This window comes from Macrotis lagotis, chromosome 6, assembly GCF_037893015.1.
Source record: "Macrotis lagotis isolate mMagLag1 chromosome 6, bilby.v1.9.chrom.fasta, whole genome shotgun sequence".
In the NCBI taxonomy this organism is placed as follows: Eukaryota; Metazoa; Chordata; class Mammalia; order Peramelemorphia; family Peramelidae; genus Macrotis; species Macrotis lagotis.
Window position 1 is genome coordinate 11485516 of NC_133663.1, and position 24110 is coordinate 11509625.

Below are 24110 nucleotides of genomic sequence, written 5' to 3' on the forward strand. Positions count from 1 at the left end.
TCCTTACAATGATCCTGGGAGGGAGGTGATATTATCCTTATTATATAGATGAAGAAACTGAGGCTGAAAAAAGCCCAGAGTCATACAACTAGTATCTGAGGCAAGATTCAAATTCAAATTTGACTCCGAGACTACACACCTACCCACTGCACCACCTAGATACCTCTAATGTACTTTATTTCGTGATACTAGCATGCTTTCCTAGGTTTTGATTGTAGGTAATTGTTTCTGAAAGTGTGATTTTTCATAGAGAAGACTTGATGTGTCAAGAAAAATTGGGATTATTTGTATGGAGAAGGAAAAAAATTGGTAACTCCAAATTTTTCCTCTGATATGAACTGGGTGTCCGTGGGCAACACTGAATCCAAGGTTCCTCATCATTACACTTATTTTTAGATTACAATAAGACCAGTAGTGGGTTTCTCCTAGAGTGGTAAGGTCCAAATGTGATCATGTTTACAAAGTCCTTTCTATAGAAAAGTTAGTCATCCACAATACCACATCACTATACTCACCATCCTCATCACCATCACCATCCTTCTCACCATCATCACCACAATCCCCATCACTAGTAATAATAGAATTAGTATGGAACTCTCAGGCATTGTGGGCAGAAGAGGCTTCTTTTGTATGCCCTCTTAAGAAATGCCCCAGAACATAACTAAGTGTACCTGCTTTGTGGTCTGCCAGTCTGTACATGTAAGAACTAAGTCGTGTGAGCAGAAGGTTAAGTGGAATTTAGTCTTTATCTGTTCTGATCTGTGAGAGAACAGTCATTTCTTCATGATTGACCTCTTATTCATGTTAGATCATAGAGATCAAAATTAGAAAATGGGAGTAGAGGGATAACATTAATTTCCAAACTGGATAACTTAAACTCCATGCTCTGGACTCAGTGGTTTATGTGATTCTTTGAACTCTGTCTACAATAATGCTGTGGTCTTTCTCCTTCCTCTGTACTCATGCCAGATTGCAGTTGAGGTGACAAAGTCCTTTGTTGAATACATCAAGAGTCAGCCTATTGTATTTGAGGTCTTTGGTCACTACCAGCAGCATCCTTTCCCACCTCTCTGCAAGGATGTTCTCAGGTAAGCCTTTCTTGAACCTATCACCCCAAATGGCAAAGACCCTTGAGCCCATGTCACAAGGACCAGTCAAATGTCTATGGAAGTTTAACCTGGAAAAGAGGAGAATCAGAAAGGACAAGAGAATTGGAGGAGGTCCCAGAGGGCAAAACTAAAAATTAATGGAAACTGAAAAGAGGTTGATATTGAAACAAAGATAGTTGTCCAAGAGTGGACTGGATCACCCTGAGAGACAGTGTGTGTCTCCTCAGTCTTCAAGGCAAGGTATGATGGCCCCTTGAGAAGAATATTGTGAGGATTCTTTTTCAGAGATAAATTGAAGTCCATAGTTTCAGAAGATCTTTTAACTCGGAAATCCTATGAATCTATGAGTAAATATTTGCAAAATGGGATTCCTCTCATACCAAAAGATCATATATTTGGGGAGGAAGACTAAGAGTTAGCTTCTTCATTTTTCCATTTAAGTCAATTCAGGAAACACTTATTAGGTACCAGATGTGGTGGCATTTTAGATACTGAAAAAAAAGCCAAGGAACCAAATCCCATGCCTAGGATATGTAATGAAGGGTTTTCCATAGAATTATCTAGAGTCCTTTGAATTTCTTTAAAGCTTCATCAGGTGGTTCTTGCTCTGCTCTGTTCTCCCATCAGAACAAAGGTAGAATTTTCTTTGCCAAAAAATATCATCCTATCCATGCTCCACTAACTGCTGCCCAGGGAATTTCATAGTTTCTCCTCCACCCCACCCTACCCCTGATTTTTACATCGTTTTTCAAGAAATGAGACTGAAAGAGGAGAGAAGTATGGCCAGGGATCATAGTCCCTTTTCCTTGATGACCTAAATACCATGGATTCCTTACCTCCCAAACTGAGAACCTCTCTGGGGCAATCCAGTTTGATCTATGAACCCATGTGAATTTGCTAAGCAGTGTCTCTTTCTCCTTATGTATGCTTATTCCTCATCCTCACCTTCCTTTTAATAGACTTCCATATCCAGGAAACACCTTGATATTCTTATGTTTCATAAATTTTCATCCTAAAGAACCAGATCTTGGCTCCCATGGTGAGTTGACCTAAAATAACTGTGAGGCAGAACTAAGATAACAAGAATCATTGAGATCTTTTTTATTTAAAGGTAAACTGAACTGGCTGTGGTGCAGAATAGGGTCCAGGGTTTTAATGATGATTAGCAACTTGACTTGACATGATAGAAGACAGAGAGAGCTAAGGGCTTCAGAAGATCCCTGGTCTACCGATCATCTAAGTTGGACCTTAGAGATTATCCAACTAATTAATTTTACAAGTATTTTGCAATTGGCCTCCCAAAGAAAGGGGGATATGGGATTCTCCTACTCAAAAACTTTCAGTGACTCTCTATTGCCTCTGGGCTAAGCTTCTCAGTCTGGCATTGAAAGTCTTTAGAACCAGGGCACCCACCAACTTCCCCAACCTTGTTCCATATTATTGTCTTTTGCATTCTATACATTTTAGCCAAACTGGTCTATTAGTTGTCCTTTAAACTCTGTTGCCTTTGTGAACACACACATAACATACACACATGACACATTGTGTGTCACACAGACACACACACACATACAAATGCATGTTCATGCTTACACATGCACACATGCTCCTTGAGAGCAGAGGTTGTATGATTTTTGCCCTTCTGTCCCTAGTAACTATTATTCTGTTCACTGAAGTATAAAATAACTGTTCATTGAAATGAGTTGGATTGAAACCAAATTGAATTCCTAAAAGAAACACTTGAAAAGAAGAAAATAAATGGAGTTGTTCCATAACTCTCAGATAGAAACAATCAAAGTCATGCTCTTGATTACTGAGAGGCAGCAGACTGGAACGTCCATCAATAAACCAGTTACTGAGTCCTGATTTTTAGTGACAGGGTGCTCTCCAAGGGCAGAACCAGGAGCAATGGCAAAAACTGACAAAGGGCCAATTTGAGTATGATAATAGGAAACATCCTCATGATAAGAGCTGTCCCAAGGTTACCCAGACCTTGTCAGGTACTGGAATCCCTCCTTGGAGGTCACTGTGAAGAATCCTGAGGAATATGTCATTGCAGAAGTAAGGTATGTGGAATTCAGGCTTGGACTCCAGTAACAGAGCAGGTGCAGGATTGCCAAGAACCTAGGTTAGTTCCAGAGGCCACTTATTGGGTATGTTACATCCTTTGGTGTATGGATTAGACCACAGGGTCAATGAGTCCCTTCCAACTCTCTGATTGGGTGCCAATAGCTGAAGTTATCTTTCAAGTCTCAAGACTTACATGATTCTCTTCTTTGATTCCAGTCCTCTACGGCCTTCAAGACGCCATTTCCCTCGGGTCATGCCGCTCTCCAAACCAGGTTGGTAGCACTTAAATCCCTTCCACCCCCACCACCCCCATGACCCCGATTCTTTCCATTTTGAAACTAACCAGTTTTCAAAATATGGCATCTTCCTAGGGAGAATTCCATTTGGAATGACATTATTATTATCATGTGATTGATGGACATGATACTCTGGCTACACACTGATAAAGTAACTGATAGACTTGAGGGAAACAACAGCATCTCTAAGCTATTGGCTTATTTACTTTTCCATTACAAAGAGGCCTTTTTTTTAGTTTTTACAAGACAGTGGGGTTAAGTGACTTGCCCAAGGTCACACAGCTAGGCAATTATTATGTGTCTGAGACTGGATTTAGACTTAGGTCCTCCTGACTCCAGGGCTGGTACTCTATCCACTGCACCACCTAGCTGCCCTCAAAGAGGCCTTTCTTAACCTCATGAGACAGGAATGAGGGGCTTGGATTAAACAAAGATCTTCATGGATCATCTTTCTACCATAGCACCTTAGTCTCTCTTTCCTGTCCTAAAGGTATTTTCTTGGAGAAAGAGATAGAAGGATCAATATTAACATAGCAGAGACTGGAAAGTTCTTGAGGACAGAAGAATCCAGCATGGATAATTCTCTAGCCTGGGCAAAATTTTCCCCTTCAAATTTGGTCCAGTAGACAACCATATATACCCTTGAAATAGTTCTGCCCCTTACCTGTCACCTGGTACTTGAGACTGTGGTCTTCATTAAAAGCAGACCAGACTGTTAAAGACCATCAGAACATGGTGCGTCAGAGTTGAACTTCCCTCACCCCTTAAGGAGTGCATCTATAAAAGAGTACCTTTCCTAGTCTGGTGAATCACTAAATAAGAATTCTGCTTTTCAAGACTATGCGGACAGCACGTACCAGTGAACAAGGAATGGATTCCATTTGTTGGTCAGCTGCAGAACAATGATAGTCAGTTGCCTGAGAGACTGGAAAACTCGGATGCCATCTTCTATTACTCTGCCCAGTCATAGTCAAGGAGTAGCTAATTTTACCCTGCATTTCCCCCTAAAAAGACAGGGCAGGGATTTTTCTGAGGAGACATTGCCCAATTACTATGGCCTTTGTCTATCAGAAATGGGACATAACATGGAAGACTAGACGAGAAGTTTGTGGCTTTGACATTCAATTTCAGTCATTGGGGTAAGAGGGGTGCAGTCAGGAATCCAGATTGTCAACCTCTCTGCAGGGACATTGACCTTTACTAGTTTTCTTTGAGGAGTCAAATTTTTGCAGATATACAAGGGAAGACTAGGGAACAAAGACTGATATTTCATCTTGGATGTGTCATATTCCCTTAAATCTCTTCCCACTACTGCCAAGCTGATAGTCCAAGAAAGAAACAACCAACAAGGGTCAGTTAAGAAGACAAGTCAAAGGTTATGCCTCTGAGTCTGTAGTAACTGAAATGATTGCCTCTCCCCCCCTTCTCACATGGTCTATGGGGCATTCATGCTGTGGTCAAACAATGTTGGCTGGATTTTTTTATTTTGTTTTGTTTTTTCCTCTTTGCTACACAAGATGAAGATAAGGCCCTTGGACTGCTTGAGCATTGGATGCCAGGCACCCTGGACAGGTGCATGCTGAGCGTGCTCTCTGGGCATGCCTCCATAGCTATGACAATGGCTTCCTCCTTGCTGCTGAGAGAGGGCAAAGGGTCCATGTCTCATCCTTCACAGCCTATAATGGATGGGGTTGTGAAAAAGGCGCAGAAACCCGGTTGGTGCCCTCAGTGAGTCATGGAAGAGATCTCTGTGCAATGTGATTCCTTCCATGAACATTTCCTGGGGAGTGTTTGGATGCAGTGATTGGGAGGCAGGGTAGGAGGAAATCAGGGTTGGACTACAAGCATGGAATAGACTGGGCAGGTACCAGGGATGTCAAGACCCTAGGGAGGATTTCAGGGACTTTCTGGAGTCCCTCTTCTTAACTTCCTTTCCTAGAAAATGTGCCCTATTCTAGATTTCCCCCATGGGCAAAAGCCTTCAAGGGGTAGTCCAACCCTGGTGGAAATTGAGCAACTGATTCTTATGTGATGGAGTGTTTGCTATTATTCCCATTCTTCCTTTTTAGGGTGGTTTGAAATTCTCTTTCCTTTAGTGAATTCCACCACCCTCCCCAGGCCTTTCCTCTAGGATGGGAATGGGGTTCAATGCTTTGGACTTTTCTCTTGGGTTCTTCACCCAGTCTGGGTTCATTTCCTTCAACACTCATTGCCTTCTCGGAGCAGAAGTGGCAGAAATGATCCTCAGACACTAATTCAGTATTCTCTAGTTGCTCTCCAGTTAAGATCTCTCTGAGATAGATAGGTCATCTACAGCTGTGGCCTGTTCTAGGCTCCAGGCCAAAATGAAGCTGTCTGGCCTGTCCTTCTTCTTCTTCCTCTCCCTCCTCATCTTCCTCTTCTTCTTGTGTATTCCTCATCTCTTTCTATGCCTCCTTTACCCTTCCCTCCCCTTGCCTTTCCCTTATTTGCAACCACCTAGCATTCTCATTGAGTCTCTTTCTCCCATTTTACTTCCTATAGTCTCTGTCCATCCCTCTGTCTCTTCTTTCATTCTTTCTACTTCTCTTTGACTACCTTTCCCTCTCTCTCCCCCCCCCTCTCTCTCTCTCTCTCTCTCTCTCACACACACACACACACACACACACAATATATATATATATATATATATGTATATATAGATATATGATGTCCCTTTGTTTCAGTCTTTTCATATCTGTCCTATCTTTCTGTCTCTGCCTCTTCTGTTCCCTTATCTCTTAACCTGTCTCTCAATTTCTTTTCTTGTCTTTGCCTCCCTTTCTATGTCTCCATGCCAATAAGTATTTATCTTTGCCCCTTTTTTCCTTTCCTCCCTCACCTTTCCTTCATTTTCTGCCTCTCAGTCCATCTCTGTCTCTACCCCCAGGGTTTCAGGTCTGAATGTCATAGTATGGGTGTTATTTGCTTTGTAGGTGTCAGCATTTATGAATGGATTGTGTCCACCCCAGGCCAAGGACATCAGCCTTCCTTTTCAGGCCCCTCTGAGGTTTCATTTGCAAACTCCTCTTTCTCCTGGAAGTCCTTCCTCACCATTCCACAGTCTCCTGCTCTTTCTTCCTGATCTTGTTACACAGTCACTAGGAGCCACCACTCACAGAAGGAAAAAAAGGGATCAGGAGGGATGTAAGGAAAAAACCCTGCTCTTTCCATGTCCCTTTCACTCTTGGAAACCACTAGTAGGAATATGGGAGACAGGGCGGGAGAGCACAAAAGCATTAAATGAACCTACTTGTTTCAAGGGCATTGCTGACCATGACACCTCAATTACCCTTCATGATGCCAGTGCTGCTTTGAGCCTCTGACAGAAAAAAATTAAGTCACCATCTTGGTCCGCCATTGGTCAGAAAAACCACCTTCCAAATGAGGGCCTCTCCAAAAGGACCTGATGATGGCAGGACAATCTGAGACAGCTGTTTGTTCTGACTGCATGAATAGGGCTATCTCTTCTTCTTCTGTGTTTGTATTCTCAAACCTAGGGTGAAGGTTTGGCAGCAGAATTTGTATTCAAAAACAAAATAGATAATTTGAGGATCTTGGCCAAGCAGACTCTAATCAAATTTGTCTGTCAAAAGGAATGAGGGGTTTTTGGTATCACCCAAAGCTGGAAAGAGAGAAGTTGAAGAAGTTCAGTGCTATGCTTAGAATACTAGGCACAGCAGCAGATCTAATCTGGATCAGGTTTTTATCTCTGCTATGTATTGCTTGCTTCACTTCTCTGGATGTCAGTTTACCTATATTTCAAATGAGGGTGGTTAGGTCAGCTGATGTCTAGGGTGCCTTTTTGCCCCTATGATTTTTCCTGTGTCTTATGAGAGGTAGACCACTGAGGCAGATGGTTTATCTGTCCCTGGACTCCCAAAGGCATGTTATTTAAAGTTGACAGAGAAACTCTCTGTTCCAACTTTCCCTTTTGACATATGAGGGAACTGAAAGGTTTCATAAATAAGTTGAGTGATTTGTCCAAGGTCGTAGTAGTAATACAACAAGATTCAAAACTGGATTCTCTAACCCCAAACTCGGTTCTTGTTCCATTAAACCAGGCTAAAGAGCTTCCTCCATTCCCAGTGAGATACCCACCATGTAGACCAGGAGCTTGAGTTTGTATCCATCCCGTGACAAGCACCCTGCAGTGATTACTTCCTCTTCCCTTGTGCTACCCACCTCAATCACTCAAGTGATTCCCATCCAGGACTTCCCATAGGACCAAAGTAACTTCCCTGTGGCATTGGGAGCTACAACTTTTCTTTGACATGAATGAAACATCCTGGGCTCTTTTGAGTCCATGGAGGCCAGAGAAGAAATGAAAAGATTCTAAGGAGAAAAGCTAAGGCAGCTGTAGAAAAGAAACAAGAAAGATCTGACAGGAAATGCTAGGAAGTTCAGCAGGTTCTGAAATGGAGTTGGAAAGAACCATGGAGACCAGCATTTCCAATGTCTTCATTTAATCATGATTTCCTTGAACTACAGAGAACTTGTGTGAATTAGTTGAAGATACCAAAGATACTAAATTACAGAGCTGTGATTCCAATCCAAATGGGGTATGCCTTCAGCTACCAAACTGCCTCCTTCCCATTGTGACCTAGGCTAGTCTTCATTCTCCTGAACCCTCATGATACTATCTTCCCTATAGAAGTCTGTTCTCTGGAGAGGTTGTAGCCATTTTTCCTTTCCTTCATTGGATGAACAAATGTGCCTGGCACATTGTAGATACTTAATAAATTATTGTTTCTTGGTTGATCAATCATTGATTGATGTCAACATAAGCTTTCTCTCCTTCAAGGTCCATCTATAGACATTAATAGAGCATGTTCTGTGTGGGCTGTCCTGAGGGGATTTGACTGATGAAAAACCATAGTTTCAAGAGAGAGGAAATTAAAAAAAAAAGACAAGGGTCCATGGCTTCAAGAACTTGGCACTTTATGCTGGCCTATAAACTCCTTGAATGACAGGAACACTGTCTTCTGTATCTTGATTTCTTTCTCAACCTTTAGCATGCAGCTTTACCTAATTATGGAGTTTAATAAATGTGTGTTGAATAAATGAGAGTCAAGTAATCAAACTCCCCGACTTCTTCATTACCTTTTCTCTACCCACACACAATCCTGTAAGTTGGACTGTACATTAATCCTGTTTTCTTTTCCTTTTCTGAGTGATGCTGAAAGAAGAGTCTTACTTTAAAATTGTTTGATAAGCATTGGGTTGTAACATACAATTTCATTTTGTGGTTCTCTGTAGTTCCTGCCACCAAACTCAGCACCCTGACGAGGCCCACAGCTGGACCCTGTCACTGCAAATATGACCTGCTGGTCTACTTTGAAATCTGTGAACTAGAAGCCAATGGCGAGTGAGTTACACTTCTTTTTCAAAGGGGTTCTGAGAACACCACCGGGTTCCTATTCCACTGACTTTTGGAGCAAAAGATAAACTGGTTCAATCACAAATTGATAGATCTGGGAATTACTGATGTGCGAGTTCCATCCATATTCCAAATCTCAATACACTTAAAATGAGCTAAGTTCCTTCACTTTTCTCTGAACCCCAGATTCCTCAAAAAAATGAGGATAAGTCTTGGACCACTACCTAGTGAGGTTGTTTAAAAGAATCCTTTGTAAAGTTTAAAGAACTATGGGCACATGGGACCAGATGGAATATTAGCTCCTTTGTATGAACCAGTATTATATCTTTTTGCTTTTGAATATCAAAGGACCCAGTATAATACCTAACATACCATAGGTGCTTAATAAATAGATGCTTGTTGCTTCATGAGCTCCATAAGTTCTTTTAAGATGTCATTCTAGAAAAGGCAATGAGAAACAAGACTCACCCAACATTGAAGACTTCTCATGTTATTAAGAGGCATAATAAATGTCTGTGTGCATGTAGAATACACAAATCATTCCATAGTTTATTCATCTCTTTCTATTTGAATCAATAAACATATATTAGGCACTAGGAAGCTGAGCCCTAGGCACTCCACTTGCACTGGAAAAGTTCTTTACCCTCTTCTCTAACAATACATTTCCCTTGGCAGTCTGGCTACTCTTCAACCAAGTATGGAACTCCCCCCCCAAAAAAGATTAAAAATTGACAATTTTCCTGGACTTTAAACCAACTGACCTCCTGGTCAACATTCCGGAAAGGTTCTACTTCAATTAGTTGACCTGCTCATGAAAAGAAAATATTCATCCCTACCGGGAGAGGGCCTAAATAGATATTGGTTGGATTTAATTCCATGAACTTATGCAACTGTGTCCGATGAATATGTAATAATCTCTCATGCCTCAATAAGGACCAGCAATATGCTGCGATTTTTATTCTCTCCTGTCCCTACAATGAGGTCCTTTGTTTACTGACTGGGTTCTTCATCTACTTCATTTAATGACATTTTATACTGGAGCACTGAATTTAGGTCAAAAGATGGAAAATGGTAAGAATACCTATGGTCATACCAAGGTTGTAGTCAGGTATGAGAGTTTAAAGTGATGGGTTCCTGGTTGGTGGTGGTGCTGTTATCCTGGTGAGTTTTTTGTTTTAATACTGAGACTCAGGAAAAATCAGTTCTTCTTTACAGGGTTCTGTTTACTCCCCTATAAAATAAAGGAGTTGGAGCAGATAACCTCTAAAGTTCCAGCCCTTCAATCTGGAATTCTATGTTCCTCTGAGCACTGGTATGTGAACATGTGAAGACCAATTCATGTTTTCTTCTCTTCCAGCTATATTCCAGCTGTTGTGGACCATCGGGGAGGCATGCCTTGCCTTGGAACTTTCCTCCTCCATCAGGTATTTGCCTCTTTTCATCCTGAGCCTCTTAGCATCCTGTGCTTCTTCCTCTCCCCCACCCCACACACTAGCCTTTTCAGCCATAAAACTATCTTTTGGGTGGCAAAAATCTGTTCTTAGACCTGTACTATTTAAGGTTCTTATCAATTACTTGCATAAAGGCCTACATAGAAGGATTTTTCCAATTTGAATATGAGAAAAAGCTGGAAGGGGATGGCTACTACCCTAGGTGTCAGAGTCAGAATGAATGAAGACCTCTGCCAGCTGCAAGGCTGGAATCACATGTAATGAGATGTGCCAAGAGTTCTGTGTCTTAGATGTGAGTTGAATTCAACAAGGGAGGCCTGGCTATACAATGGCACATCTGAAATGGACTTGGAGACATTGAGTGTTCAGTCCTCTAAAGGCCCAAGATCATTTCAGACGAGACTTTGCCTAGCCCCAGGACCAGAGAAGTGGCAGATAGCCCCACTGTATTTTATCCTGGTCAGACCACATGAGAGTCTTATGCTCAGTTCAGGCTTCATTGACAAGCTGGAAAGTGTCCAGAGGTGGATGTACTTGATATCATTCAATATGAGGGTCAGTTGAAGGAACTAGGGCTTGCAGGCTGGACAAGAGAAGATTAAAGTAGAAGACATGACATCGAATTGCCTTCAATTATTTGGAGAGCTTCCACGTAGACAGTGTTACACTTGTTCTATTAGCGGCAGAACCAGGACCAATAAGAGATGGATTTAGGCTTTGATAGCAGGGGAAATGTTCTGACTATGATAGCTGTCCCAAAGCGGAATGCTCTGCTGGAAGATGCAACAGATTCCTCCTTGAACAACTTCAAGCAGACGAGGTGGCCACTCAGATATTCTGGAATTGACCATAGGCCAACCTTGAGAGTCTCTGTCATTCCCCGAGTCTGTTCCCTCACCTATCACAGGAAAACATTGATGGGACTTTCTTACTCCATCTTCTCTACCAGGAGAGGGCCTAAATAGATATGGTTGGTTTTAATTCTATGAATTTATGCAGCTGTGTCCAATAAATATATAATAATATATCATGCCTATTGTCAAGAAATTCTGTTGCCATAGAAATGTGAGTTTTTGTCACTGCTGCCCTCATACTTCTCTCTCTTACTGATGGCTCCCAGGGGATCCAGAGAAGGATCACTGTGACACTGGTGCATGAAACTGGCAGCCACATCCGCTGGAAAGAAGTACGGGAGTTAGTTGTGGGTAAGTTGGGGAGTTGTCCATGTTGAGTTGCTGTTCACCTATCTCCTATTGTGAGCTTTAGGGATGCATTGCACTCAACTGAAAAGTCAATCTTTAATAAAATATTATTCTTTTTTTTGCAAGGCAAATGGGCTTAAATGACTTGCCCAAGGCCACACAGCTAGGTAATTATTAAGTGTCTGATGCCAGATTTGGATTCAGGTCCTCCTGACTCCAGGGCTGGTGCTCTATCCACTGTGCCACCTAGCTGCCCCTTTAATAGAAATTAGAATGAATTTTGCACTTTCACGTTATGTTTCTGATAAAATGAGTTAGAAGAGATCTGGTTTGGACATTAATGTACACCTATTTAATGTGTCCAGGGTCCATTTAAGTACCTTACAAATGTTCTCTCATTTGATCCTCATAGAAACCCTGGGAGGTAGTTGCTCACAAAAGAGGTAAGTATCCCCATTTTACAGATGAGGAAACTGAGGCAGGCAAAGGTGAAGTGACTTGCCTAGAGTCATGCAGCTAGTGTGACCTGAACATCATTTACATTCTCTGAGCCTTAGTATTCTCATCTGAAAAAAAAAACAAAACAAAACAAAGATAATTACTTGGAACGAGTAGTTTTTAACTTAAAGAAAGCAATGTGTGTATGCCTAGGTGAGGCCACAGAGGTTAGAAGGCTGAGCCTGGAGTCAAGAAGAACTCAGTTCAAGTATGGCTTTTGGATATTTCCTTGCTGTGAGACCCTGAGCAGGCCCCTTCATTGCTGCCTGCCTCAGGTTCCTCAGCTATGGAATGGGAATAATAAAAGCACTAACCTCCCAGGGTTGTTGAAAGAATCATATGAGACACTGAGTTCATTAAGCACAGGACATACACCATCTATGTGATATCTACTGCTTAATCCCTCCACAGCACCTCCCTAATTCCTCCCCAGCTCCTCAGATCAGACACCAGACCATCCTTTACAGGTCTTATCTTGCTCTCTTAGCCTTTGCTACTTTCTTAAGGAACTGCAAGTACTTTCTCTAAGAAATCTAATCCAGCTGCGACAACCTTACAATTGTCATTTCTTCATGCTGCTCTCTCCTGTGATGCTTCTTTCCTGATGGCTGCTGAGGAGGATCAGCCCAGCTGCAACACTCTCATAACTGTCCTTACTTTCCTCTGCTAAATCCCCTAACTAAGGGGGACAAGCCCCAATGCAATAATTTTGCAATTTTAACTCTCTCTCTCTCTCTCTCTCTCTCTCTCTCTCTCTCTCTCTCTCTCTCTCTCTCTCTCTCCCCTCTGTGTCTCTCTCTGTCTATCTCTATCTCTGTCTCTGTGTGTGTCTATCAGTTTTTGCTAGATTTTCTTAAGAGATCAAGCCCTTAATACAGCTTAATTTCTTAACTTTTTTGCTTGTTACTTTTAAGTCACAGTAATAATATATAATAAGTTTTCATGAAAAGGAAGGAAGAAAAATAAAGGAAAGAAGAAAAAGGAAGGAAGGAAAGTGGGAATGCTGTTGTTTAAATAATAATAATAGATGATCTGAACAGTTACAACGTACTTTACATTTGTTATCTCATATGCACCTTCAAACAGTTCTATAGGGTGTAGGAACTATCAATATCATTGTCCCTGTTTTACAGAAAAGAAAACAGAGGCTCAGAAAGGTGAAGAGCGCAACTGTCTTCAGAGCCAGGATGTAAACCTGATTCTTGCTAGCTCCAAGTTCAGTCCTCCTTGCAGTTTATCATGATCCTTCCTATTAAAGGAATGCTTCCAATAGATCAGTTTGTACAGCAGAGAATCTACCTGTAGGGTCAATATGACCTAAGCTCACTCCCCACCTTGACCCTGGGCTTTCTTTGAGCCTTAGCTCAGGTACCTCCTCTTGCAGAACTCTCTCCTGAAATGAGGATAATAGTCTTCCCCTTCTCAAATTGCCTTCTGTTGAATTATCCTCATGCAGGCAGTGCCCTATCAGTGAGCAACAAGTTCCTTGAGACCCAGACAAATTCATGTTTTTTCTTGGTATCTCAAGTTCCTCTGTTAATGCCTGGCAGAGTAGGCACTCAATTAATGCTTCCAGGATTGGATTGAATGTGATCCATTCAAACTTTTGATGTTTAGATGCTTCGTAAGTTAAGGCCAACTTATAATTTCATACAATGCAAAAGCCTTGAAGTAGACCTAGAATAAAGCTAAAAATGTTATGGGATTGTGGTGCTGACCCACCTCTGTCCTTACCTACCTTATTTCTGTGTTAGGTTCATATCACCTATAAAATGCACTGTACACTACAAAATACCATAATTATAACCATATACATGTTTATATAGAAGGAGTTATTTATGAATATTATACCTTTCCATAAAGAAGTCACAGGAAAATATCTTTGGAGATGTGGAAATGCCCATTGTTTTTAACCCTATCACCAGCCAGAGAATCAGTGAATCACAAATCTAGGGAGAAAAGGGAGCCTTGGAGATGAACTGTTCCAATATTTCATTTTACAAATAATGGAATTGAGACTCAGAGAGGCTAGCCACTTGAACAATATCATACAGATCATCAATATCAAATCCAGAATTTGAACTCAAGTCCTATGCCCAACTAGATCTGAGCAACCTAGGTCTGGTAGTGACGTAAACTCTTCTCCTTAGTCAACCCTTTATATTCTTAAAAAAACAATTCCAGGGCCGGCTAGGTGGTGCAGCAGATAGAGCACCAGCTCTGGAGTCAGGAGGACCTGAGTTCAAATCCAGCCTCAGACACTTAATAATTACCTAGTTGTGTGGCCTTGGGAAAGCCACTTAACCCCATTGCCTTGCAAAAAAAAAAACAATTGCAGTCACACTTCCCATCCTATCTCTCCAACAAGCATTTATTAAACTCCTGCAGCATGCTGCTAGGAAAACAAATTCGAAAGTGAGGTGTTCCCAGATGATAAAGGACTTACATTTACCTGAATAATATATATATATATATATATATATATATTTTTTTTTTTACTAGATACATGCTCTGCTCAGCAGGTTCATGGAGGGACCTCAGCAACATCTAAGCATGTGCCATCTGCCTCAGAGTTGGTTTGACTCCCTAGAAATAGTGCTGGCAGATGTCATAAACAGTAGCAATGAGGGTGAAGACTCCATACCCTGGTGATTAGCCTTCCCTGAGATAAATGGGGCTTCTATTGTATCCTATAGGTCGAATTCGGAATACTCCTGAAACGGATGAGTCGCTCATCGATCCCAACATTCTCTCGCTCAATATCCTTTCGTCAGGCTATGTCCAGCCTTCTCAGGACGATCGGTGAGTTTTCCCTCCTGGGTTGAACACTTGATTTTCTTTTCTCATCCTCTCAATCCCCTCTGAATAGCAACCCTGTCAGTGGAGGTGATCAAGGATGGCATGCATCAAGGATGTCCCTTCACTCCCTGACAGGGGATCACACCCTATCAGCCTCCTTGCTACCATGGTCTCCTTTCTCTGTGACCTCTTACTGCTTTCAGACAAGGGAAAGTTTGCAGGTATAAGTTGCCTGCCTTCCAGAAGACACAGCAGGAGATCACTGAGCAAGGGAACCTCTTCTATACTGTTTTGTTTGGGCTTTTTATGTAAAATAAATACAATGTGGTTTGCAGTGGAGAATCAGGATGCCCCTGGCATGGGAGGCGGCATCTGAGTTAAGCCTTGAAAGGGGACAGGGTTTACAGGAGGTGGAGGGATGGGGATACTAACAGCCTGCTGCCCTGAATCCAATGCCGCTGATCCGGGCTCTCTCCCTTACTAACACTCTACAGCTGACCAACCCATTTTACAGCATTATGCCAATTAGTCGCCTTGGCTCTGCAGTCATTTCTGATCATCCTTGGTGGTAAGGGTATGTGTTAGGAGGAGTTCTCATATTCATTTCTATCCATAAACTGTAAAGCAGTTAGCAGCAGGCAGAAGTGGTCCACTGCAGCTCCAGTTGATGTAAAGTGGGAAGGAGCTGAACAAGGCGATATGAGATTGTGGGGATAGAGGGGCAGACGGAGAAATCAGTCAACAAACTTTTGCTAAACATGCCTGCTATGTGCCCGATCCACAAAGAAGCAAAAATAAAATAGTTCCTGCCCTCAATGAGCTTACCTTCTATTGGGAGGAAACAATGTATAAAGAGATAAATAGAAGCATTATAATTTGAAGAGCAAGGGAGGGTCCTGACTGGCCCCGGGGAATGGGGAGGCATGTGATCTGGGGGGTCTTAAAACAGTTGAGGAGAATTTGGAAAAAGGAACTGAAGTGAAATTTATATTAAGGCTATATCCTGTGTTTTACCAAAAGGCCTACCGAAAACATTCCTTGAAAAGAGAGTCGGTATAAGATAATGGAAAGTCTGGCACATAAAGAGGCAGTTAATAATTGTTTGTTGGCTGATCAGGAATAGAAGTTCAAAAGTGAGACTGTAAAGAAGCAGACCGTCGAACAGCAGAAGTCATACGAAGAAGGCTCTAGTTAACAGTTAGCAGAACACCTTGCCTAATGGCCCAAAGCTTTCTCCCTTGGAGGCATTGTCATCTGTCCCTGGCCCTCAGCCCAGATTTCGACCTTTCTAGTAAACTGGAATTAAAGATCTCCTTGGAGTTACAGGAAAATGAAGTAGGTGAGGTTGAGCCTGGAATCAATTCTCCATTTGTCTAAGTGAACCCCAAAATGTAGTATATGGTAAGAGAGTCTCAGACAGTCAGACTTGGTTTGGTGAGTAGGAAATTAAAAATAAAAACAAAAGTTTTAGCACAGATGGGAAGGAGGTCCAGGAAGATTTATTTCCCTGGTAAACTGGAACATTTTGTAGGGTGAGAGCAGATCAGAGGTCTTTGGGGAAGGGGACTCTATGTGTGCAGCACAGATCACTTTGAAGCTTGGGGATGCTTTGAAAGGAATTTACAAACCTAATGCATTGCTATCATAAAACAAAACAGAAAAGCCATTTCTAAGAGAACCATATTTTCTTTATTTTCTGACTTCATCAAAATGTTCAAATTTAGACCTGCTAAGATGCAAAGAAGCAGGGACTCAGATCCTCTTTGGGAATCTTCCCTTATACAAAGGTCTGGTGATCAAGAGGGTTCTCATTTGACAAAATGGCCAGAAGTCCATGGTAGGAGACAGTGCAGCGGTGAAACTGGGGAGCCCTGGCCTGAGAGCCTGGAGACTGCAGGTCTGCGCCCAGCTCCTCACAAGTCACAGCATCCTAGATGTCTTTAACCATGTGGCCCAGCACCTTCCCTTTATAGTTGAGGAAACCAAAGATCAGAGATATTGGGACCTTTTCCAGTCTCACACAGAGAGCAGGTGATTGAAGCAGCAATGATCCTGTGATCTCAAGGTCATTGTTCCTCCCACTGTACCACAGCTCTTCTCTCTGAAACTCAGTTTCCTTATCTGGAAAATTAAAGATTCTCTTTGAGGTCCCATCTAAGTATAATAATCTATGTGTTCCTTGATAAGACAATAACCAAGAGTGAGGAAAGGCAGAGCCGTCTTAGGAGGTATAGGGGCTGAGGATAAACAGGAGACCGTTCAAGGGAACAGCATCTGGACTAGGAAAGGAGTTGAATGAGCTCACGGGGATGACTCTTCCTAACCTATTAATTCCATTAAACTCGATCCAATAGATAGTCATTCAGCCATAAGTGAGTGTTGTTTGTAGAGTTCAGAGAAGGACCAGGGAAGGAAGCTCAGAAAAATTCCGTTAGTCTAGTTAGTCCAGACAAACTCTGAGGGCTCTCAGACTACAGAAAAATGAGTTTATTCATATTCTCAAGGACCAAGATCACCTACAACTATGTAACTGTTCTCTCAGCTGACCTAGACTTTGAAATATGCTCTGTACCCCTAAAATATATTCACATATGCACACATTATATTTATTTACCAATACATACCTATATGTAAATATAGCCATATCCACATATATATATTCTACAAAGGCAGGTGCCGTAGGTATAATGGGTAGAAGAACCCTGTACTCCTGCATTTGCAATCAGGAAGATAGAAATTCAAACACTTCCTCAGACACTTACTTGTGATGTGACTCTGGGCAAGTCACTTAGTCTCTCTGTGACTCAGTTTCCTTATCCATAAAATGCAGGTGTTAGACTTGAAGAGCCTTTGTGGTCCCTTCCAGGTCCAAACTTATGATCCAACAAGTAAGCCAGAAAGAATGGAGGCAGGAATCATATTGTCTTTTGTAGGAAGAAGAGGGAAAATGAGTTTCAATAGGAGCAAGGAAAGAAGGATTTCTACATACCATTGAAGAGGCCTCCATTCCTTTGGTTTGGTGCCAAGCTGGATTGTGGCTTCATTGTTTGGGTTCCTAATCTTCACAATTTCTGACTCATCTGTGGAAGCCAGGAGACCATAGATGCAGGGAAGATACCTGAAATACAATGAAGTGAAATCAGTCAACTTGTTTTTCCCCAAGTGACCTCAACTTATAGTTTGGCTCCTATGCATCATTTAATATTCATCTCAAAGGGAAGGTCCCAGGTTGAACTGACCCCTTAACATCTTTTTTCCTTCATGACCTTTCCCATCTTGAAAATCTTAGGGAGAGGCACATGTCTTTCCTATCATGAAACCCCTTGGAGATGGTCAATGCCATCTCCACTTTGCCATTGCCCAGGGTATCTCAAGATTCTGGTATTCCATAATAGATAGAACTCCATCATCCCCCTTCCTTGCCTGTAGCAAGCTTACGACTAGAGATATGGGGATGAATTTCAACTCAATGCAAATGCAAGCTTGCTAATAAGCAGAGCTATCCAATGGGAGATAAGCTGCCTCAGGAGATAGTAAGTTGTCCCAGTCCTCAAAGGACTGGACTACTCATTGGGGAAGTTGTAGAGGCAATTCCTGGTCAGATACTGTTTGGACCTGAGCTCCAAGGTGCTTCCCAAGCCTACAGTTTGATGATTCTACCCCCCAATCTTGCTATGCTGAGCTCTGAGATCAGGCTGCCCTGGGGAGGAATAAGGCCTGGGAGGAGAACAGAGTTCACATTCTCCTGGAGATTTGGCTTAAAAAGAGACGAAAAGGGTCCCCAGGCCTTTTTCCCACACAAGAGTGGACTTCTATGACAGCTGCTCAGCTTGCGTTCTGCTATGTAGCTCCTTCCTGCCAGCCCAGATTCCCTGGGGGCTTCCTACTCCTCTTTCCTTGCCACGGCCTCCTCGCTGAGGGGACCCAAGGCTTGGCTGTGCTCCGCTGCAGCTTGGGATGGGCCTGGGGTTGGGGGGGCAACCTCGTCTCCAATGTGCCTTCCTGCCCACCTTGCCCGCCGCTGTCCCTGCTGCTCCCGCCGCCGACCATTTGAACCCACACTAACCATATAATGTTTTGTGTTTCCGCAGGCAGTTTCTTGATGCGGACATGCCTAGGTATTCTTTGTTTCCTTTGGTTTTTCATTTAAACCCCTCTTTTCCTCATTTTCCTTTCTCCTTTATCTTCCTTCCCACCTCCTCCCCAATCCTTTGTTTCCTATCCTTTCCCTCCTTGATTAGTTCTTTAATTTTCTCCCCTTTGCATCCCTGAGAAATTGGCTTTCCAACTTTCCCTCCTCTGATTCTTCAGTCATCTTTTTCCCCCCATTCCCCCCCCTTTTTCTTTCAATTTTCTTTATTTATTTTAGGCTGATTTCTTTTTTTTTTTTCCTTTACCTTTTGGCTGATGTCTTACCTCCCTCCCAACCCAACTTTGCTGCTCTCATTTCTGCAGAGACATGCTGGCCCCCCTCTCTCCACACGCCTCCTCCCCATCCCAAGCACTCATCTCCCTCACCTGCCCTGGCCCTGGAAGGAAAGCTATGAGATTCTGGCTGCATGTGAGGCTGGCATGGGCTGAGCTGACCCTGGACAATGGGAGGGCCACTTTGTCTAAAAAATCCAAATCTAACCCATAGTACCCATACTTTGTAGAAAGTAGAGAGAGAAAAGGAGCAGCTTGGACTGGCTAGGATAGTTGAGTAAAAACAGTAGCTAGCCGAGCAAATCAATGCAAATGGGAATGTCTTCTAGACAGGCCAGTAGAAGATTTCTTTCTCATCAATCCCAGATTGCTTCAAGTTGTTAGAGACTAAACCCAATGAAATTCTCTGTAGCCATGAGGCAAGCAGAAGTTGGGTATAGTGATGTTTCCAAAAAGGAACAGGGTTTGTGCCAAATCTTGTTGGCCTTTGGACCCTTCGTTGAGACCTCCCAGTGCTGCTGCTTTAGAGTCCCATAAACTGGTCCTACCATTTGTCCAGGAGAGAGGTAGCAAAATCTGCAGTATTGTACCACCTCAACTATGGTAAACTTCAGCACTGGGTTGCCCATTTGCCCAGCTGGGCAAATGATCCCTCAAACAATTCTGAAGTTTCTATTAGGGAAAGGGGAGGAACTGCATTTGTGGGATAGAAGTTTGACCTCAGTTTCGTGATTGATGAGTAAAATAGTTTGCTTCAGAGACAAAGAATTCTCTTGGTAGACTGGGAAGAAGACATAGAATCATGATGGCTCCCGTCAGGATCCTGAAAAGACCCCCATTTTGTGAGGCCTAGAAAATTCAAGTAAAGACCTTTCTTCTCTTGGCCACTAGCTCAGTTGGACCCAAAATCTCCTGAAGTGATAAAGGAGTAAGAGATGCAGTGAGTTGACAAGTCTTCTCCAAACCAGAGTTGTTTCCCTAGAAGCAGAACAATTCTCAGCATTACCTTAATGAAACCATCCAAGGAATTGGAAATGGATTCTGGTCTGTTCATTCTCCTGTTCCAGGGAATCTTTCCTTAAAAGAGGCAAACCTCTAATTCCAGTCTATTGAGCTGATCTCATTATATAATAGCCCTGTTTGCCTTGTTTTCCTCATCTCCACATTCTATGGCTTGAGGCCTATGTAATTCCTATTCCTAGGTAATAGGAGTATCTTTTAGATGTTGGCAGATAATCACTCTCAGAAATATTCCTTAATTAACCAAAGTGATGTTAACCAGGGGAAAGCAAAGGATGAAAACCTAAGGACAGCTGGTTTCTTACTCCTAATAGAAAGCCAACAGAGACTGTATGAACTGTATGAACTAGTGGATAGAACTCTGAACTTAGAATTGAGAAGACCTGCATTCAGAACCCACCTCAGATACTTCTAGTTGTGAGACCCTAGGAAAACTTCTGAACATCTCTGACTTTTTCCTCATCTGTTAAATGAGGGGAGTACAAATTGATGGCATTGAAGGTCCCGTCCAGAGAAAAATCTGTCGGTCAATGGATGTCATACCTCAGTTTACCTAGGATAAGAGAATGACATCCATTACTTCTTCTGACTAGAGATTGTAGCAGCAAGACTTTTAGCATGCTTATCATCTCCAAGACACTCTTCTAGCCACACAGAATCTCTCTTTCTTCATTCTACTAATCCCTGTACTGGCCCCCATTCAATTCAACCAGCATTTTTTTCCTACTAGAGAGGGAGACAAGACTATAAAGCTAAGCAGCCTCCTCTCTCGGGAATCTTGCAGGATCCTGAGGGAAAGACATATTTAGGCAAAGTTATTTCAAGAGGAAGAGAGCGTCCATATGTAGAGATGAAAGGAGAGAGACAAATAAGAAAGGCCTTGTTTAGGACAAGGCCACATGAGCTAAGTTGGGAAAGAGCCAAGGCATTCTTGAAGGCAAAGGGGAGAGCATCCCAGAATAACACATACATAAATTCAGAATTAGGAAGTAGGATGTAATGTATAACAGGGGAAAAAATAGACAAAACTCACTTTGGTGCATTCTCCTCTTTCCAAAACCACCAAAGGGGTATCATTCAAATTCTATACTTTGCTTCTTCTACAAATCCAATTCAAGCAACATTTAGTAAGCCAGAGTTTACCTCATCCTAAAAACTGTGGTTGGTGATGGAAATTCAAAGATAAAATCAACAGTCAGCAAGAGTTAAGATGCTTACTCTGCTCTAGGTCCTGGAGATATAAAGAAAAGTGACATGACTCTGCCTTCAAGGAGCTTACATTCTAACTGTGGAGAGAGCAGGAACTTAAGACATGAGTGTGTCCAAAATCCCTGCAAAGCAATGGCCTTAGAGGGGAAAGCATTCACTGGGAGGGAAGGGGATTTCTGCCTCCTGCAGAAGTTGGGGGGGGGGGGGTGAGTTGAGTCTAGAAGGACACCAGGGATTCTAAGAGGCGGTGGAGTGGAGGAAGAACATTCCAAGTTTGGAGGACAGTCAGAGAAAAGATGGCAGTGGAGTCTTGTGACTGGCTGGGAGAGAGACCAAAATGAGGATAATGTGTTTAAAAAAAAACCTGGAAAGGGAGAAAGGATTAGGCTGGAAGGAATGCCCAACAGAGGCATTTGTATTTGTTGTAATTGTCTCTGCCTTCGAGGAGCTTCCAATCTATTAGAAATCTCTGAGGTTCTGGTCCATAATTTTTGCAAGTAAAAATATCGAATGAAATCATTTTTTTAAAAAATACTATTCAGGGCGGCTAGGTGGCGTAGTGGATAAAACGCCGGCCTTGGAGTCAGGAGTACCTGGGTTCACTTAATAATTACCTAGCTGTGTGGCCTTAGGCAAGCCACTTAACCCCATTTGCCTTATAAAAAACTAAAAAAAAATACTATTCAAAGGTTTGAATAATGTAACGTGGGGCATGGAGTCAAAAAAGTCGGCTTATTGACATTCACATTTGGCCTCAGAAAGTCTACTCTGCAGAAGAATCAAAACGACTAAGATACCCTCCACATAGTTTTCCCTCTCCTGGAATCCACTAACTCTATGTTGGTTGATGTTGCCTCATACTGTTTGCATGATCTTTCCATCATAATAAGAAATTTGATTTAAGATCTTGCTAAATCTTGGTGTTACTGCTTCTAGATATCTCACTCAACAACTCCTGCACTCACATTGCATAGGGGTTGTTGTTTAGAGACCTGGATTTGGCTTCTAAGTACTGGGTTCGAATCTAACCTCAGGCACAAGCTCTGTGACCAAGACTATTTCTCTGAGTCCTACTTTCTTTATCAATAAAATGGTGATAATAATAGCAACTGCTTCACAGGCCAGCTCTGAGGATCAAGTGAAGGAGTAGAGAGAGAGAACAAATATTTATTAAGTGCCTTCTCTTATCCAGGTACTGCACTAAGCATTTTACAAATATGATCTCATTTGATCCTCACAACAATCCTGGGAGGTGATCATTATCCCCATTTTACAATGGAGGAAACTCATACAGCTGATACGTGTCTGAGGTCAGGTTTGAACTCAGGTCTTCCTAGCTATGGCACCACCCGCTGCCTCATACAGATGACTTCTAAGATTCCTCCAAGATGTCTCCCAACTCTAGATTTCATTTCACAGTAGCAATTCAAGCTAACTTAGAGGGAACGGATAATGATACACCCCAAAATAACTCAACCTGATCACTTCAAATAAAAGTGATAAAAAGTTTAAATTGGGTAAAGCCAAGACTCAGAGAATTCTTAGGATTGCCAACCAGACTCTGAGCCAAGGTCACCTAGGAACTTGGTAGAGATGGAGTCAAGATTTGATTTGAAGGGGCGGCTAGGTGGTGCAGTGGATAGAGCACTGGCCCTGGAGTCAGAAGTACCTGAGTTCAAATCTGGCCTCAGACACTTAATAATTACCTAGCTGTGTGGCCTTGGGCAAGCCACTTAACCCCATTGCCTTGTCTAAAAAAAAAAAAAAACCACCCTAAAAAAAAAAGATTTGATTTGAACTCAGATCCTCTGACTCTCCACATCAGACTTTGGCTCCTCTTAATGCAAGACTATGCAAATTTATTTATCAAACATTTCTCAAGCTTTCTGTGTACAAGATGCTGGAGACAAAAACGAATCATCCCTTGCCCTCTGAGAGTTTCAGTGGGGAGGGAAAGAAACAACACCAATTTCCCTGGAGCTCAAAGACAAAATGGAGATCGTCCCTGCCCTTAAGGAGGTTACTTTATGGACATCACTAATTTCCTAGAAGCAGTCATCAGTCAGTAAGCTTTTATTAAACTCTTCGATGTTCTAGACTTGGTGCTAGGCTAGGCTCCAGTACTTGCCCTCAGGGGGTGTATGTTCCACTGAACATATATTCCAGCCTCATCCTTTCTTCCCTTCCAGTGGAGAGGCTGACCGCCTTTGAGTATCCTGCCCCTGATTTTTGCTCTTAGTTCATTCCTTTCCACTTAGTGGCTTAAAGGAGGTTCTGGGAGAGAGCCTTGTGCCTTCAAAGTCCAAGTGACAGGACCAACATGGTGGCATTGGTCCTCACTGCACAAAGAATGGCTTCCTTTTGCATCATTTTAACTTTACAAACATCCTCTCCTTTCCTTTCCTGGGAATTCATTTTGACTGAAGCTACAGGGAGAATAGCAGATCAAAGGGAGGGTGCTCTGGGCCTATATTGTTCTCCATATGGACAAAATGCTATAGTTGGTCAGTCCACAAACACTAATTAAGCATTTTCTAAGTTCCAGATAATTTGCTGAGCATTGAGCATGCAAAGAAAAGTCAAAAGAGTTCACTTTCTAATTCACCTCTCAGGGACCATAGTTAGCATATTTG

The 24110-nt window shown here is 42.3% G+C and overlaps 1 protein-coding gene across 7 annotated transcripts in view; it reads left to right on the forward strand.

Moving 5' to 3' along the window:
• The window catches only part of KIF1A (kinesin family member 1A), a 210751-nt gene that overhangs the window by 158593 nt on the left and 28048 nt on the right, over positions 1–24110 (forward strand). For 5 of the 7 annotated variants that reach the window (XM_074190741.1, XM_074190736.1, XM_074190737.1 and 2 more), the window contains 7 exons: positions 970–1088; positions 3396–3451; positions 8753–8861; positions 10231–10297; positions 11445–11529; positions 14721–14826; positions 18915–18941. In XM_074190741.1, the coding sequence (XP_074046842.1) occupies positions 970–1088; positions 3396–3451; positions 8753–8861; positions 10231–10297; positions 11445–11529; positions 14721–14826; positions 18915–18941 (569 nt within the window). The remainder of the gene's footprint in view (positions 1–969; positions 1089–3395; positions 3452–8752; positions 8862–10230; positions 10298–11444; positions 11530–14720; positions 14827–18914; positions 18942–24110) is intronic. The other 2 variants (XM_074190739.1, XM_074190742.1) reach the window with 1 other exon arrangement.